Below are 18,914 nucleotides of genomic sequence, written 5' to 3'. Positions count from 1 at the left end.
CACTGTCCTTAGCCTGCATGGTGGGTGGGAGCATCGCCATTTGGTGAAGGACACTGGGTGATGACAGTCAGTGTAGGCTGGACCCATAGGAGAGGCAGGTGGAGATGCTGATCTATGTAGCTTAAAACCTCATTGATTTAGGGTTTATTTAGAGAAGAGTTAGTACTTATGAAATGTCAAGCCAAAAAGAAAGTGTTCTCTAGTTGGTAGAGGCCTGAAGGTATATGTCAGAAGTGTTGAACATTTTTATCATAATTAGAAAATCTGTAATAGATGTTCTTCCAAGAGAGCTAACAGTGGTATTTTGCTGTATGCTACATCAGTAGACTTTATGGACCATTCTTTTCCTCTTTGGTGGATTGAATCATTTGAGCATGCACAAAACACTAAAACACATCACCTATTTATTTTTAAAAGCATGTTCTTATTGCAGTATCCTAATAACGAATTCTCCCCAAAGCAGAAATTGATCTGTACTTTATAGGGAGATGGCTTGCTGTTGGTAGGCTAGTAGACAGCCAGAACTTGTTAGGCAAACGAGTTGGTTTGGCCAGTGGTATCTTTGCAGTGTCCTGCCTCTACTACTGTGGTGTGCATGGAGTGAACTTCTGGTGGGAGGTGGTGGCTGGTCAATGGCTATGTTTAGAAATCAACATGTAAGACTTTTTAAATGTGAAATGTTGCTTCTCTGGATTTCTTTGTTTTTCTTTTTCTCCTTTGCTTGCTCTGCACATCTAACCCTAACCCTCTGTGTTTTGTACTGAATCCTATCTTTCCACTTCCAGGTGGGCACTCTAGAAACAGCAGTGGGAGCTCTGAGTCCAGTCTTCCCAACCTAGCCAGGTCTTTGCTGCTGGTGGATCAGCTCATAGACCTGTAGCCGTGAGCCAGTAGCAGACGCAGTTCTGTAACCTTCATGCCCTAATACACATTTTCATTACGGAGTTATGAGAGAAATGATTGTTTTAAATCTGCAAATAAGGGGCCCTCAAGCCCCTTTCTCCTACCCCTTGCCTTCTCCTATAGAAATGATAAGGAAGAAAAATCTCTGACCCTCCAGATCCGTTCCTTGGCCAACTCTTCTCGTTAGTTTGCTGTGTTTTCTCATTCCCCATCTTCAATAGCATTACCTTAACTCAAGCGCTAGCTGCCCTGAGCTTCACCTCTGCTGGAATCCACTCACAGAAGCTTGACTGTCATTGAGCTTATGACGGACACTTTGTCTCATTCTTGCTAGGAATTGCCCCATGACAGTCCTACATGGCCTGTCTCCCAGATGCTGATGAATGTGTGTCCATTCTTGCTTTTTATCCTGGTGCAGTATCATGAGGCTATGGCAGCTATGGCTGGTCTTATCCCCAGGCAATAGTCTGGAGACAGGTGTGCAGTTTAAACAGGGCAAAACTAATAGGATATGTTTATGAAGAGAAATTGGGCTCAGCTCTAGCCAGCTAACTTGGACCTTGTTTGGTAATTGACTGAGCCAAGGGATCTTACACCCATGCGACCTTCCCAGCTATCTAGTTTGTCTAGCTCTCTGGCTTCCGTTGAATTGTGATTTCTCAAATCTGGAGGCGTGACTGCAAGTGCTTGAGATCCTTGAATATATACGTATGTGATATAAATACCAAGCATTGCTACCCTCCCATGTTACCTGGCCCAAGCTGGGATCCCAGAATTAGACCAAAACAAGACAGTGGTGGGAACATGATACCTTTTACTAGAAGACTTTTCATGGGGGGTGGATGGGGAAGGGAAGGAATTGTAGCAGAAACAGATGTATTTTTCTTGTGATTTTTTTATTTTGAATCAAATATTGTAAATTGTGTATAAATGAAGATGCTGAACAGTTCTGTTTCCACTTGGCATTTCCAGTCTGACATCAGGTGTCTGTACAGGGTTTTGATCTCTTCGCTTGTATAACCACATAGCAGTCCTACAGTGTAACATGGAACTGTTTTAGTAGAGTGTATGTCTTGCTCTAAGCTTTCACCAGGCCTTTGTCTCTGTAGAACAAGCATGTTGTTTGTTTTCAGATAATCAGAAATAAGTGTGCTGGGCCCAGTTTGACTGTGGCGGCTTCCCTTCTCTCTGGTGTTGAAATAGACGGCTGAAGCCGATGGAGTGTGTGCTGCTGCCTTCCTTGGCTTCCTAGAGTGAAAAGACCAAACTAAGAGTAGCTCTCCACTAACCTTAGACTGTTGTTCATAGATTTCCATAAAGACCCTGCCCTCGCCCTACAACATGCTCTCCCAGTCACCCTCTGTGTACTTACTCACCAAGGTGTGTTCCATTGCCATGTGTGGAGAGCACTTTTGTGAAATCACCCTTTAGAAGAGGAGTGGGCACAGAGCCCCTTCCTCCAGTGCCATCCTCGGGGTTGGAAGGGAACCGCTTAGGTTTGTCAGATTGGTACAAATAAAACCCCAGATCTATTTGCTTGTTCTCTCCTACTACTTTGTTTCTTGCTCACATTTGCACTTTAAGTGGTGGGGAACCAGCAGCAGCAGCAGCAGCAGCAGCAGCAGCAGGAGCCTGCAAGCACTGCCCTCTGGAGGGCCACCGTTGTCTCCAGCAATGGGACAGCAGGAGGAGTGGACACTCAGTCTGCCTTCCCACTTAAAATCCTTCCTGGGCCAGCGGAACCTGAAGGAGCTGAGGAAAGGCCTCCGCTAGAAGAGATGGTTTCCACAGGTGAGCGAGGCACGGTGTGCAGCGAGGATGGAGGAGGAGATGCCACGAAGAGCTTGCCACAAGTGGGCTGCAGGGAAGCAGGACTTGGTTAACCCCTTGGTGGACAGGAAATGGTTGTGTCCTCTTTCCTGGACATAGAATGTATAAACTAATGAAGGAAATGTTTATTTTTAAATAAGGCTAATGTTTTAGGTCTGTGTTTTCATATTTGTTTTTTTCCTCATGAAAACGTTAGCAATATAATGAAATGTCTTCTTTCTCAGTTTAATTGCAGCTATGAAGAGTGCAGTCTAGAAATTAGGTTAAGTGTCTCTAAACCACTTCCTCATGTGTCACCCAGAATTACACTGAGATCTATTGTGTAGTCATTTGGCTCAGTAAGGCTTAATGGAGACGCTAATGAAAGTGAACAGACTGTCACCAGGGAAGATGGTAAAGCCTGGGTGAGAGAACAACAAGAGACCTAGGCTGGTCCTTCAGGAGTAAAGCGTGGGCGGGCAAAGCTACCTTTCTATGGAGAAATACATTCTAGTGACTGGGCCAGCACAGCCTTCCTTTGTATCATCCTAAGCTGAGGGAGTGGCTTGAGAAGAGTATGATGTGTGGTAACTGGAGATGCACAGGACAAGACTGAATTATATGAGGGCTGCAGAGACTGTCCACTAGTCCATTTACTTCATCTCACTGGTGTGGACCTGACTGATGAAGGCAGGCTGTTAAGAAAAGGGGCCGGGGCAACTCAGCCTTCTGGGAACTCATCTAGACCCTGGCTTATGACCTTGAACAGGCATTTTATGCCTCAGAACTGCTGTTGGATTTTTACACAGGATGGGTTTGGATAGAGGATGTGTGAGACAGTAGACCATAGCATTGTTGTGCTGTTGTATTTAGAAGGACTATGAAGGATCATATAATCTGGATGTCCTTCAGGTAACTTCTATGCTCTTGCCATTCCTACAGCTTTCTTCAGCATTTACTAACAGAGGATTAGAATGAGCAATATTAATCTTGTTGCTACTTGCTGGTTACCTGACTAAAAGCCCGCATCATCGGAAGCTTGGAGATAGATTTCCCTTCTGTAATATTAAGCACACACAACCTTACCTATTACAGTAAAACAGAATCCAGAGACTTCTATTATTTCAATCTGTGTAATCTGGGATTTGCCATTAAAATATGGGCAAATACAATGTACACATTTTTTTTATTTGATCTTCTTTCTGCTGAGTGGAAGTAATTACTGTACCAGAAAGTATCACAAATTGGTATTTCCCCCAGATAACCAAATTTAATTCCCAAAGTTTCTAAAAATAAGGTCCTCAGAGGAGATGAGGTTTAAGTGGTCCCTTCTAAGTAGTATTGTAATGGTTACAGTGATTTCTGAAGTAGACAGATCAGAAATGTTTCATGTGCTTGATTGTTCCCTCTGGAAGCATCTGATTTTGCTTGGGAAGTGAATGCGAACCCTAGCCAGTGTCAGCTGAGTCGTTCTTAAACTCTTGTCCTTAGACATAACATCTCCAGAAAGGCAGCAAGAATATGGCTGTGTTTTCTCAGTAGCCTCACTTGCAGCATCCACAAGTCTTATGTTTTTTCTCTGACACCTCTGCCTCTGAGTAACACTGAGTATTCCAAAATGCAGAACCATTCTGATAAGATGAAGACTTTGAAACCCCACAGGCACTTCCTAGAGAAGACTTCCTAGCTGAGAGAGATTCCCCAGCACTGAGACAGGGAGGTTTGTAGTCCTCTGGTCTTTAGGAAACTTAAAGATGCAGGCTTTAAACCCCTCTGACAGAGGTTGTCACTCTGCTCGTAGGCATTTCACCTTGGACTTGGCTCCTGCTGATCAGATTGGAATTCTAGAACTTGGATTTCTAATAATTGGAAGAAAACAAACCCAAAAGGGAATCTGTTTTTCTTAAGATGTGATATTTTTGTGATTTGCAATTCTCATTTCCCGAGGAGTGTTTGTTTTGATTCAGACCAATAGAGTCTTCCCCCAGGCCAGCGTTAGTTTTGCCTCCAGCAGTGCCCTGGGAATGAGGAGACCTTTGCGATGGGGATGGCAGTCTGTGCTCAGTGAACAAATGATGCTGGAGACACCTTGGGTCAAGCTAATGTCTCCTGTGACAAGGTTCCTCTGGCATCAAGCGTCTTTACCCTTCCTGGTCTGCAGGATGACTGCATTCTGTTGCCCCTGACATGGAGTTTGGGGATGTGAATGACAGCATCACCCAGAACAGAGTTAAGCAAATCAGAGGCTGCCTGACAGAATGTTTAGAGTGGAGTGTTTAGTGAAACACTTCAGATACTGCAAGCTAATTTATATCCCTCTCTAGAGACCAATTTTACCAGTGCAAAAATTAGACCTTTCCATTCCACAATGATAATGTTCCCCAAGTTGGATGTGCTTGGCTTTTGTGAACTGAATGAATCCCAGATGGCCTCCATTTCAGTCTGTAACAAGATATCCTATGTACTTTCCCCTGGGTTTCCTTTCACTAAGTGGGAGGGAGGAGGCCTGAAGGCTGCTTGGGTAATGTTAACTCATGCATAGTTCCCAAAGGGTGACAGTTGCTAGAAGGGAAGGCCTTCTTGGTTCTCACTTTGATGCAGTGTCCTGAATTCATGTCTGTGGGTATTCTCTTCTGCCTTGTTGTACATGCCTTTGTCACCTGGATGGATTCTTACCTTAGGTCTTTAACTTGTCTTCCCCAGGGAAGCAAAGCAAAATGATGTAATGAAGCTATCTTGTGCAGTAAAATGTGAAAAATGAACACTGCTTTGCAAGTATTGTATAAATAAGTCTGTAAACAAATTTCTTATGTAAACATACAGAGGAATAAAGCTTTTATCTGTTCAAATGAGTGCATGATGTTTAGATATATAAATAGCTTAAGGTAGCTGTTATATTACTCCAGAAGGACTTGAGCACATATTCAGTGGCTGCAAATACCAGTGGACAAGAAAAGTATGGGCAACTGTGCAAGATGTCCTGAGGAAGGTTCAGTGAGTGCACACCTGTGCAAGAGGTCCTGAGAAAGGTTCAGTGAGTGCACACCTGTGCAAGAGGTCTGAGGAAGGTTCAGTGAGTGCACACCTGTGCAAGAGATCCTGAGGAAGGTTCAGTGAATGCACACCTGTGCAAGAGGTCCTGAGGAAGGTTCAGTGAGTGCACACCTGTGCAAGAGGTCCTGAGGAAGGTATATTTAGTGGATACCTGTGAGTTATGCCTAGGTTTAGTGAGTTATGATGACCCTTATGGTCAAGAATGAGAAACCTGAAAACACACATTAGCCAGGACCATACTTAAGTGATAAAACCAATTTGCAGCTGATCTCCTCTAATTTAGTCTTTAATACAGCCAGGCCAATTGAATTAAACACTAGGATGGCAAGAATATGTTTATGCCCAGTGAGAAATGGCTCTCCTTAATTACTTCTGGCATCCGGCTGTGGGCTTTCCTGCTGCTGCCTAACATAGGGGAGAGCAAAATGCTAAAGTTCATGATGGGTGTGGGAACTACAGGCTCCCTGGGTATGGTTCTGAGACACCAAATTTCACCTGATGCCACACACCTCATTGAGGTGCTTCAGTCTCTGGGTGTAGGAGATACCCAAGCCATTGCTTCAGACTGGAAAGATTTTGTCATTGATGTTCCCTGACTCTATTATTTCAGCTATAGTGTAGAGACAAGTACAATTCTGACATACTACACTAAAGAGTATCCAGCCTGAAATTTAAATTTCAGATTTGGGGCCAGCCAGATGACGACTCTTTGGGTAAAAGTGACTGTGCCAAGCCTGATAACCTGGGTTAGAGCCTGTGGGGCGGAAGGGGAGGACGGACTTGTGCAAACTGTCCTGGGACCTCTACTTGAACACTGCAGCAGCACATGCTTGTGCACGCATACACAGTAAGAACCTTTTTTAATCTTAGATTTTGCTTCTTTAGAGAGAAGTCTGATGACCTCACTGTCAATCAGAGATCATTTCTGGGGTCATTCATCCCCCAAAATGCCACACTTTGATCTCTGGGATAGTGCAGGGGATGGTGAAGATAACTCCCCAGGGTTTGTGAGTTCTACTGAAATCTGTGTAACTTACAGCCTCAAAATGGAGCCAGATGGAGTTATTTCTAGAAGTTTTGAAATCAAAAAGAGACATGACCCAGTTTGAGGGACTAGAGAATGCCTTGTGATTAACAAAAAAGCCTTGTATACACTGAGGGTGGGTCCTAGGCTAGAACAAGCTAGAGGGTGTTTGTTTGTTTGTTTGTTTGTTTGTTTGTTTGTGTTTTAGTTCTTTGGTTACAAGGTATCTGCTGTGTGGCTGTCATTTATAACCAAAGAACTCAACCATGGCATGAGGGTAAGCTGGGTGGATTCCTAGGAGGTAGGCTGCTTCAGAGGTAGGCTGCTCTTGGCTCAAGGCCGTTTCCACTGCAAGGGCAGTTCACCCTAAAAATACTTGTAAGAGCACATTCACACACTAAAGTGAGCAACAGCAAGACCTTTAACTGCCAGTAAGGTTTTTATGAGTCTCCTCTGAACTCTGTTGTTTCCTGTGATACCACCATCAGGACTCCCTAGAGTCATGTAGTCATCTAGGGTTTCCATATTCTCTAGTATTTCTTTGGCTGTCAAAGTGCTAGGCCTGGTCACTCTGCCTTAGTTACACTGCACCTCCAAGAAAGTTTGGGAGACGGACTTTTCAGGAAAGCCCCGTTAGATGCACTCTTCCAGTCTTAAGAAGATTCACAGTGAGGTGGAGGAAATAGCTGTGAGCCTTCTTTTTGAACAATGAGAGACTGGTTTTTCCCTTAAAACTTGATGCTGTCATGTTTTATGACTCCAAACTTTTTTTTTTTTTTTTTTTTTTTGGAAATAAGTTTTCACTGTATATCCTTGGCTGGCCTGGAACTCACAGAGATCCATCTGCCTTGGCTTTCTGAGAGTTGGGATTAAAGGCATGAACCATCACACCCAGCCAATTCTGAGCTTTTTAAAGCTGTTGGTGTTTTAAAACCTAACTATTCAATTCAAAATTCGAAGATATCCTGAGTTGGCAGATTTTCTCCTGGGTTCTTGACTCAAAGCCTGCTACTTGACAGGAGTAGTTTGCATGGGGCAGGCATGCTCTTCTTGTCCCATTGTGGATAAGGGAGTTCTTGCCTTGCTACCCCATATGTAATGTAATCTAGCATTGAAGGCATCGGGCCCTGGGTCTCTAGGTAGATAGATGCCTTTTGCAGTCTGTACATGACTTGGTTTGCATGAATCCAGTGTCTATTCCTTCAGATCACTTGAGTACAGTGAAAGCAGTGCCATTTTCAAATCAGTCCGTGCAATACCAGGAATGGTCACTGCTTGCCTTACTTACCTTCCATCTCTCTGTGCTAAAGGACACTTTGCTCTGCTGCCTAGCCAGTGGAGAAGCAACAACATCAGGTAGTTTTGGGGAGGGGAGGAAGTGCACCTTAACTTTGTCAAATGAGGCTGTAGACTGCCTGACAGATAAGAGGCAATAGCCTGTGCACTCTCAGGAGCCTCTTTAATTTCTTGGTGAGTTTTATTTTGAAAGTTAGTGGTTCCCTCCCCCTTCCCTGCAGTTCTCTCACAGAAGTTGTCACCTGGGCATCTCTGAGATAAATCTAATCTCAGTTCTCTTTCCTGAGAAACTAGGGTTGTATCCATAGCCACTGTGAGGGAGCAGGTGGTCTTCATCCACTGCTGGATTCTGTATCAACACTTAACTGCATGCAGGAGAGTTCCAGTGTGAGGAAACGTTGATTCTCTTCAAACTCCCATTCTTCAAATAGCATTTAAAAAGCCAACCTGTCCCAAACAGGATTCAACTTAAATTTTGAGTAGAATCCATATGTTCACACTATTAGAAAAGGAAATAAAAGCAAGGGTGGAAAGCTTCCTGAAAATTATCATCGTCAACTGATTAAAGTGAAGCACTGCTTTAAAATCAGTTACAGGATTCAGAAAACAGTAGTTTTGTATGGTGTCTTTTAATGAAACGCTCAGCACCCCGTGTGTTCTCTACAGTATTAATTCTCACTAAGTGACTAGTTTCTAATAAACCAGCTTCATAGCCCCCTCTTCTGTGCTGTGTGCTTAGTTCAAGCAGGAATGATATTAGAGGGCAATGTATGGCAGAAATTCCTGTCTGGTAAGGTATTCATCAGAGGGAGAGGGCCCAGGTCGGGAGGGGCTGGCCAATAGTTAGTATCCCTGGTGGGTTGGGACATTCTGGTGGTATGTCTTTTTTGAGCCCATAATGAAATCTATTTTGTCCCCCACCCCCACCCCCACCCACCCTTCCTCTGGCTTCTTCTTGCTTAGTTACATATGCCTTTTTCCTACCCTCTTGCTAACATGTGCCCAATGACATACTTCTAACCTGCTAATATTTCTTGGAAGGTAAGCTCTCTTGCATTCTGATAATTGTCTATTTGATTTTAAATGCCAGAGCACCCAGAGGCACCCCTACCTACATCACCACATGTGCTAGTACATTGGAGTGTGCTAGTATTTCTGCTTAAAGAACTTAATGGCGATTCACTAAACAGAGATCTTTGCTAACTTGGGACACTAAAAACAAAATTCTAGGGCCACTCCAGCCAACTTGATGTCCTCTGATATGACTCAGAAAGTACCCTCCATATTTGCATCAGGCACCAAGTGCTCTGTGAGTACGGCTGTGGTGTGCCAGCAAGTAAGCATGCATTCCCTGACAGCTGAACTCTGCCTGTCAGAGGGTCTGTCTTTCCACACGTGGAGCACATGCCAGATGCCGAGTTAAGTTCATCCCCGGGCAGTGGTTCTCCAGAGCCCCAGACTGTCTGGTGTGTGTAGAGAGGAATGACTGAGCTGGTTTCCATTTGGCACTGAGCCAGGTAGAGCAGGCGTCTGTGCCTGGCCTCCAAGTAGGAGTGTTGCCTAGTTGCCCTGAGTGTCCGTGTGCCTAACATTTTCACCTTTCCTGCTCATCTGTGTCTATCATGATCCAAAGTGTGAGATAGTGGTTGTGTCTTCAGTCTGTGTGCATTTACCTTGCTTGACTTTTTATTTTTTATTTTTTTTGTTTTTCCATTTTCAACATCTATCATTTGGTTCCACAATGTATCTGCCTCGGTTGACCATTAAATGTTCCCAAAAACTCTAACCCAGCCTCCACATTAATTCTAAATTTTATGCTTTTCTAGGTCTCCAGAGAGAGCCCAGTCCTTGTCCTGTAATTACTGTAGAGCACTTTAAAGAACCCGTGGGTGCCAAAGGCCTCGCCCTCTATCCAGATTCCTGCAGAGTTCCTGGAACAAAGGCCCAGAACACCTTAGAGTCTGATTCCCTGGCCCGAGAGGGCCCTTCCAGCAATAGCTCCTTCCATAGCAGCGAGGAGGAGGGCACCGACCTGGAGGGGGACATGTTGGACTGCAGCGGGTCTCGGCCTCTCCTTCTGGAGTCTGAAGAGGAGGATGAGAGCTGCAGGCCTCCCCAGGGGAAGCTGGGAGAAGCCACTCTGTTCTCCGAGTCTGGAGTGTCTGCTGAGCCAGAAAAGGGGGGACAAGGCGGGAAAAAGAGCCAGTTCTTCCCAGTCAACCAGCAGGCCTCAGACGGTCTCGGAGAGCCGGATGTCTTTGCCACAGCACCCTTCAGGAGCTCGCTGGTTCCAGCAGATGCCATGGACATTTTCTCCAAAGCCCCTTTTGTCTCCAAGGGCAGTGTAGCTCCTTCCCAGACAGAGGAGATGGACGTGTTCTCCAGAGCTCCTTTCACCAAGAAGAGGAGCGTGGAGGAGTTACTGGCCGTGCAGGGCTCCTCACAGGATTTGCCGATGCAGGCCGGCCTCGGTCAGCCTGGTGAAGGGCCCCTGCTTCCAGGCCGCGATAGAGCCATGTACACCCCTGCCCAGGCGCAGTATCCTGTGACTGGCTTTGCACAGCAGGCCGGTCTCCCCTCCCACACTGTCCAGGTGGCAGACCATTTTGACGGCAGCTCTCCCCGGGGATCTCCCATGGAATCTGGGAGTCATCCTAGTGACAGAAACAGAGGACTGCAGCCCCAGAAAGAAGCCTTTTCTGGGCCGGTGGCTGGCAAGCCATTCCGCCCCCAGGCTTTATCCAAATATTCCCGACACTATAGCCCAGAAGATGAGCCAAGTCCAGAAGCCCAGCCCATCGCTGCCTACAAGATTGTCTCACAAAGCAATAAGCAGCTGCTAGCTGGCTCTGTGTCTGTCACATCTCTGTCCTCCAGGACTACAGAGCTGCCCGCCGCCGCCGCCGCCGCCGCCGCCGCCGATCCTTTTGCTTTAGCGCCCTTTCCTTCAAAGGCAGGCAAACAGAAACCCTAGGAGCAGAGAGCAGCCTGAGGCCTGCCTCCACCCACCCCACCAGCACCCATCACACCACTCCTGGCTGGCCTTTCAGGGACTATCCACTGTGACCCTGCAGTCACTGCCTCAGAGCAGAATCGCTTCCAGGCAACCAGTGGAGTTGCTGTGAGACTCGGCAGAAGCTCTTTATGTTACACTTTCTGCTTTTGCTTATGCTCATTTCTGGGTGCCTTCCACCTGCACCCAGAACCCTTTTTAATCCAGGAATATTTTACCCCCAGTTCACAGGGGCTGTATTGCACCACAGCTTGGAATGCCTGCAGCTCCTGTTGGGAGTCACTTGAACCCAAGAGTCAGGATGAATCCCTCCAGGACTCTACAGGACTCCTGGAACAGAGAGATTTCCGGATAAAAAGAGCAATATCAGTCTCCTGCACATCTGAAGAGTTAATCCTTCAGCCTCTCATCATTCCTTCCTGTGGAGCCAGCAGCTCTGAAAGGATTCTGGGATCTGTCACTGAGTCTGTACGAGCCAAGCTGGCCCTTGTGCACAAGAGTCTGGGTGCATGGTGTGGGTCAGATTCTCTGTCGTGTAAAAGAGCACACAGGTGGGAAAAGCTCACTTTGCCCTCCCATAGTCTCCTTTTTAGACTAGTATGGATACATGCGTGTGCATGCGTACAAGAAACCTTTTTCCTCCGAGGGAAACCACCATGCCTACCTCCGTTATCAAATCATTTTCTTGTGTTTGCCTGTTGACCTGACTTGATTTTTTTTCTCATGGTAAAATTGAAGTTGTTGGACTGTATGGGGGTAATCCTGTTGGAACTGAGGTTTCAGAATGAGTTTTTAAAATTCCATTTACCTAGTTTTAAAAAATCAAAATTTCAAAACTGGACATGGTAGTTCATGTCTATAATCCAAGCTCTTGGAAAGCTGAAACAGGAAGTTTACCACAAGTTAGAGACTAGCCTGGGTTTAATACTGAATTCCAGGCTACCATATCTCCTCCAACCCAAAAAAGTCACTGGTAATTCTGTTTTCCCCTGGCAATAGGGGAAGAGCATCTTTAGTGTTCCAGTTGCTGGGAATCCTTCCAGGGTTCCATTGTATGAAATGAAATTATGAAATTCATTAATCAGGAGCCTAAGCCACAAGCCAGGTTTGCCTGTTTTTTCCCTCAAACTCTTACCCATACACCTCTGTTACCTCTTGAGTGGATACAAACCTGAAACCTAGAAGTAGGTTGGAAATGAAAAAGAGCTGGTCAGCTGTCCTTGCAGATCTGTAAATTATCTGTTCCGTTCAGATGGTCAAGTAGTACAGACAGGTGACTGGCTGGGTTTTCACAAGTGTGTTTTTATTTCTGGAAAGCACTGACTCATTTCGAGTGTTTTCATAGCCTTCATTTTTAGTGCCTTAAAAAAAAAAAAAACAACCTCACGACTCCATGGGGAGGTTTCAGTTGAGGAAGTTGAGTTTAATGGAAAGAGCGTGCACCAGACTCAGGGTGCATGCTTACAGCTGCTAGCATACACTTCCTCCACTTTCTTGGGAAAGTTTGGAGAGTTGTGCATCAAGCTACATTAGTGATAGGAAAATTACTAGAAGCCAGGCATGCTAGCACACTCCTGTAAGCAGGGCACTTAGGAGGTACAGGAAGAAGGGGTTCGAGGCCAGCCTAGACTATATGAGACACTGTCCCAAAAAATAAAAGAATTACTGAAAATGTATACAGTAATGAAGCTTAAATGCCAGACTGCACTTGCAATCAATTAGTTGTGATGTTCTTTAAATTTGCAAGTCAGGGTTTGGGTGCACAACTGAGTGGAAGAATACATGCTTTGCATGCACCCTGCCCTGGGTTCTGTCCTTGGCACACACAAAAATAAATAATAAAACCCAGGACTCTTGACAGCAACGTAAGAATGATTACTTTTGGCCTGGTATGGTGATAGGCACCTTGACTCCAGAACTTGTGAAGCAGAGACAGGTGGATCTCTATGAATTTGAGGCCAGCCTTGTCTACATAGCAAGTTCCAGGCCAACCAGTGAGTGAAAGCCTGTCTTAAGAGGGAGAAAGGAAGCTATTTTTCAGTACTTTTCTTTTTGGTATTCTCCACCTGTTTAAATAAAAGGCAGTATGCATCTCTCCGCCCCCCCCCCCAATCAGTGGTTGCCATATGAGGGCTCCACTCCATCAGAAACCTGCCTTTCACTCCAGTAAAGGCTAACTATTCTCTCTAGGAATTTGCTTTCTCATAGTTATTATTTTTGAATTTTTTGTATACTAGTGGATACAAACTGATTTTTCTATTAAATGAGTAGTTTGGCTAATGTACATGGAACTTGGCAACCAAACTTCCCATGCTTGTTGTCAGGTGAAGTCCTCCAAGGCATGTGCAAAAAGGATGGAAATGTTCAGAGACCTCACTTGATGTCACAAGCTCTTGCCAGGTTGTAGCATATACCTGTAGTCTCAGCTGCCTAGAAGACTTGAGGCAGAAGGACAGCTTGAGTCCAGGATCTCAAGGCCAGCTTTGGCAACATACAAGGACCCATTTCTTGAATAGAAATTTCAGAATGCAAGGTCAATGAGCTCCATAACAGTGCTACACACTGTTCTAACTTTGATTACTGTATCACTCCATCTAATCCGTCATTTTAATTCACAAGGTTTTAATTCATTTAATTCAAATTAGAGTAAAATCATGGACTCTTTATTTTATATAGTTGAATCATTTATGAAGTGTGGAGCTTTCGGGCCTTTTTTTCATCTACTGAGTGGAAAGTCTGTCTACCATCTTTGAATCGGGAATGAATGTGACCACATGCAGATTATTTTGGTTTTTTCTTATGTAGCAGTTTGTGAAGGAAATCTGACAAGAGATTAGCCAGCAGATGAGTTCTGAAGGAGATGCTGTGGAAGAGTCTGGATACAGGATCAGTGTGTACTTTATTTAATGTCCTGAGTGGAAATCTGGAAAAGTTTGTTTTACAGGGAATTAGGGGTGCTTAAAGTCTGTGAACCAATACCAAGTTCCTAGTGACCATACTCTAACAGTTAAGGAAGAGGAATCATTGTCAAATACTACACTTTGTTTTCATTTCTGCTTGTGCTGGCCACTTTGTATATTTTTCATAGGAAACAGGAAATTTTGAACTTTTGACTCAGAAAGAGATGAGTCAGAATGTCCTTAGACAAAGCCTTAAGCCGTATCATGTACTGGTGAACTCCTGAATGATGTGTGAGGCTAGCTGGGGACAGCTCAGAGATGGAGCCTGCCCACGTGAGGCCCTCGCTTCCTCCCCGTTAGCTGACTGATGAGCACTGTTAACAGAGTTAACTTATGTGTGATGGAAATTGTCTCTCCAGTTTTTTAAGCTTACAATACAGCTCTTTTGCACCAAACCCATGGTTAGCGCCAAAACAAAATGAAATAGTGAAATGAACATCTGCGGCAGGTACACCTGTGATCCCAATACTTGGGAGGCTGAGGCAAAAGAATTGTGAATTCAAATCAAGACCAGCCTGAGAAGCTTAGCAAGATCTTAATATTAAAATTTAAAGAGGGTTGGTTATGTAGTTAGGTGGTAAAATGCTTGCGTAGCATGTGCAACCACTGGATTTAATTAACTCCAGTACTGGGAGACAGAGGGCACACAGATGGTTCCATCATGTGATGGTGAGCAGTCTAGCCATGAAAATGAACAGAAGTTGGTGCTGAAAGCAGATTTTAGTTCATACAGGCTGTTTTGTCTTGGCTCACTAATGGGGTTGAAGACCTATGTACTGGTGCATGCCCCAGTGTGTGTGTGTGTGTGTGTGTGTGTGTGTGTGTGTGTGTGTGTGTGTGTGTGTGTGTGTGTGTGTGTGTGTGTGTGTGTACATACATGTGCTAACTAACCCATGTTGTGTCTCAGTTTCATCTGGCAACTGAGATCTTTTAAATGTTCAAAAAAAAATGCTGTCTTTCTGGCCTGGTGTATATTTATTAAGTATTGGACCATGTGCTTGTCAGTGTTTTCAGTTGCTCTTCACTGGCGCATAAAGTGTTAGAGTGATCTGATGATAAGAAATCTGTATTTTTATTCTGTGGATGAAAAGAAAACAGGTATCAAATTGTATGATATGTGTACATTACTTCAAATAGGAAACTTAAGTGGGAAGTTGGGGAGCAGGAGATGCAGTGCCCTCTCCAGCAGGGCCGAGGCCACTTCCAGTGGAGTCCATTTGGGTCCCTCAAATGTTAAGAAATGTTGCTCCCTGCTGTGCCTTTCACATTCAGACTTTCGAGCACATCCCAGTCAACTCCAAAACAGCCGCTGGTCACAGCATTTTTATCAGAATCAAACTTCTTTTGATGAAAGGTAGTTTGCAGGAGGACAGCGGTAGAAGGCAGGAGCACCCAACCACTTTCCATGGCCACCGGTTTCCCAGCCGTCCAGTGCTTGCCTAAAAGAGTCAACACTGGGAATTGTAAGTGAAATCATGTCATTTGAGTGATAGCCTTTGTCAATCAATATTTGTTTTGGTCTAACCACCAGAACACTTGAAAATTTAATAGAAATTTCATTAAAGAAAAGTTTCAAAATGCTTAAAAATAAAAAGTAGTGTCTAGTTGTTTCTGTTCTGTCCCAGAGTTCTTTGTGTGCCCCCCCCATTCCTAATCCTCCTTAATTTCCTCCTTCAACATTCTCTTGTTTTGACCAGACCAATAAATGGGTGGTGAACTGTCATTCTAGCTTATGGTTGTTTCCCTTACTACTGTAAAATTTCATTTTAGGATTCAGGCCAGCCTTGACAATCTAACAATGAAATGATTCACCCTCCCCTAGAATCAAGGACAGAGGAGAGTTGGCAGGCCCTAGCTTTCCTCTGTGGAGATGGAACCAGAGAGCACTCTCCACCCTGATCCTACATGGCTCTAGAATGAGTATATATGTGAGAGGACTCTAGAATAGCAAAAATAACTTAAGTGCTGGCCATGGGGACACATGCCTGTAATGAGGCACCAGGTTCACTATGAATTGGAGGCCTGCTTGGGCTACATAGCAAGACCTTGTCTCAAAACACACACACACAAAAGGCTAAATATTACCTACATGTGTTTTAGGCCAAAATTTCTGTAACTTGTAAATCCATGTGTTTTCAGCTGTATTTCAGCAGCCTCTGACTTAGGCAAATGTTGCACAGTTCTGAGTTGATAGTAAACATTACCTGTGCTGCCTTGTGATGGAACCATGTGTCAGACCTCCAAGGGGGTCAGAATAGATTTCTCAGCATCAGTCAAGCATAGATCAGGGTTGGCTGATAGCACATGCTTAGACTGTGTGAGGACCGTGTCCAGTCTCCAGCACTTTCACTTTGAGGTAATGGGAGACAGGGAAATCGATTCCTTCAGAAATGGTGAGCCTGCTGTGTTCTGCGAGTCTCTACCAAAGATGCTTTGTAGGAAGAGTTTCTCAGCGTCTGTGCGCAAACATGCATCCTCCTGCGTCCTTTGTGGTGGTAACCCCAGCCCTTCCAGTTAATCATCTGAAGAGGACTTGGGAGGGACCACAGGCAGCTGGCACCAGTAACTCAGTTCCCTTTGCCAAAACCTCCGAATTTAGCATTGGAGTTGTTTGCCTCTGTGGTGAGGGAATTGACTAGCCATTGCTTCAGCCTCCTTCCCAAGTAAGTGCCTTCTTGTGGTTGGCACTGGGAGGACAATGGTGACCTGCATCACAGGGCCTGAAGATGTTATTTTGAATGGAACATTTGATGTCACCTTTAGGGAATAGAAACCAAATAGCAGAGGCCTAGGCCCGTTCCTATTGTGAGGAGGGAAGGTGAGCGCCCTCTGCTGGCAGTATTTGGAGTTGATTGAAGATCTGTAAGCAGCCTGGAAGCAGTGCTGAGGTCAGCAGGCCTCAGGAATCCTTAACATGCAAACAATCTTGGGGAAACCAGAAGGTCATTCTTAGCAGTTTTTGTAATACGTCTGATTGCAGGCTGTTAGATTATGTTGTTCACTCTGGGTGTGATCTGTCATATGTATCTGATAGTTATTATGGATAATTGTTTGGGTTGTAAACTCCTATACTCTATTAAAATGAACCTAATTAAGTGACTAAGTGGTGTGCTTTTTCTTAAGTGAGATCTTCTATGGATGAAAGGGCCCCAGGCACCTTTCAGCAGCACAGAGCCTGGGATAGATTCTAATATTCCTGAACAGAAGCCAGTGTTGGCACAGAGAAACCTACAGGAAACGAATCTGACATTCCAAGTTCCCTGTCATGAGGGAGAACCTGCCTGCATATTTCCAACTGTGAAGAAAACAACCAGGGTAGTATTTAACTAAACTTCCTGAACTTGACTTAACAGGATTCAAGAACTGGCGATATGCTGTGTTCAGAGACCGTGTTCACAATCCAGGGCCCCAGAGTTTTGGTATAATAAACATGAGTGAAGCCAAAGTTGGTAGACCAGGCTAGCCCCACACTCACAGAGATCTGCCTGCTTCTGCCTTCTGAGAGCAGGAATTAAAGCCATGTGCCACCATACCTGGCTAGTTTTATGATTTAAAGTTCTTAAGTGTTGCCAGGTGGTGGTGGTGGTGCACACCTTTATCTCCAGCACTCAAGAGGCAGAGGCAGGTGGATCTCTGTGGGTCAAGTCCAACATAGTACACAGAGCAAGTTGCAGGACAGTCAGGGCTACACAGAGAAACCTTGTCTTGAAAAAACCAAACGAAAAACCTCAGCTGTTTTGTGTTTCGAAATTGCAGTAGCAGTCACCAAAGCTGCTTGCTTTCTTACCTGAGACTGCAGGTGTTCTGGGGGAAGACAGACTCCCGCTGAGCTTTCTACCAAGTGGTGGGACAGGACTTTCAATGGGGGGAGTCAGGAAAATGCCACTAGCTGATGGCTAAAACCTATGACTCTAAACTTTTGTCTTTCCTTGAGTTCACCTTAGATTGGAGTAGTGAAATCCGGGCTGTAGTTAGAGTGTATCCTGGAGAAGGAGAGGAGCTATCTCCTTGGTGTGCTCTCAGATAAGCTTAGTCCAGAGGCAGTCCACAGTCTCCGCACACTGGACCAGTCTCTAGTGGACCACTCCTCAAGTCAGCTGCTGGGACCCATACTTCTACCTTAACAAGATTTAAATACAGATTTAACTTGGGATATTTGAATTTATTAAGTATAGGGAGTACATACAGGACATGGTTGTGCACGCCTTTAATCCCAGCACTGGGGAGGCAGAGGCCAGCCTGGTCTCCAGAACAGCCAAGGCTACACAGAGAATCCTACCTCAAACAACAAAAACAAAAACAAAAAGTATAGAGGGTATAGAAAGAACACAGTGGAAGAATGTAGAATTTTTTTTTAAATTTTGTTTGAGACAGGCTCTCACCCTGATTGGCCTCAAATTCATGGGTGATGTTCCTGCCTCAGTCTGCTTTGTACTGGAGTTAGGGATGCATGGTATCACATCATTGTAAAATTTGCAATGAACCAAAAGTTGACTAATAAGTCTCCATTGTATGTAGGAAAGAATATGTCTCAAAACAGTGATAATATCCAAACATGCATTCTATGGGCAAGTGATTAAGATTTAAATTGGCTTAATGAAGTTGCTTCATCATTTACCCACATATTAGTGTTCTAATCCTTAAAACCTGGGGATGTGGGGGCTAGATGGGAGGGGAAGAAAACTGGGAGGAGTAGAGGGAGGGGGAACTGTAATCAGGATATGTTATGTGGGGAGGGGCATCTATTTTCAGTAAAAGGGGGAAGTAAAAAGACAGCCTGTCCTCTCCCCCCCACCCCCACCCCCACCCCCGCTTCCCCGCCTTGGCTCACCCGCAGCACCGCCCTCCACCTGTA

General features: G+C 44.8%; 1 protein-coding gene across 35 annotated transcripts in view; it reads left to right on the top strand.

Annotated features, from left to right (window-relative positions):
* The window catches only part of Aak1 (AP2 associated kinase 1), a 159,281-nt gene extending 142,123 nt beyond the window's left edge, over positions 1–17,158 (top strand). For 17 of the 35 annotated variants that reach the window (XM_076567152.1, XM_076567163.1, XM_076567162.1 and 14 more), the window contains 2 exons: positions 2,488–2,694; positions 9,913–17,158. In XM_076567152.1, coding sequence (XP_076423267.1) covers positions 2,488–2,694; positions 9,913–11,060 — 1,355 coding nt within the window. In that variant the 3' untranslated portion in view covers positions 11,061–17,158. Of the gene's footprint in view, positions 1–785 lie in introns of all 35 variants that reach the window. The other 18 variants (XM_076567177.1, XM_076567176.1, XM_076567173.1 and 15 more) reach the window with 2 other exon arrangements.
* The last annotated feature ends 1,756 nt before the right edge of the window (positions 17,159–18,914 follow it).

Source organism: Peromyscus maniculatus, chromosome 3 (assembly GCF_049852395.1).
Source record: "Peromyscus maniculatus bairdii isolate BWxNUB_F1_BW_parent chromosome 3, HU_Pman_BW_mat_3.1, whole genome shotgun sequence".
NCBI classification, from domain to species: domain Eukaryota; kingdom Metazoa; phylum Chordata; class Mammalia; order Rodentia; family Cricetidae; genus Peromyscus; species Peromyscus maniculatus.
The sequence above is the reverse complement of the archived record's forward strand: the minus strand, read 5'-3'. Positions and strand labels throughout refer to the sequence as shown.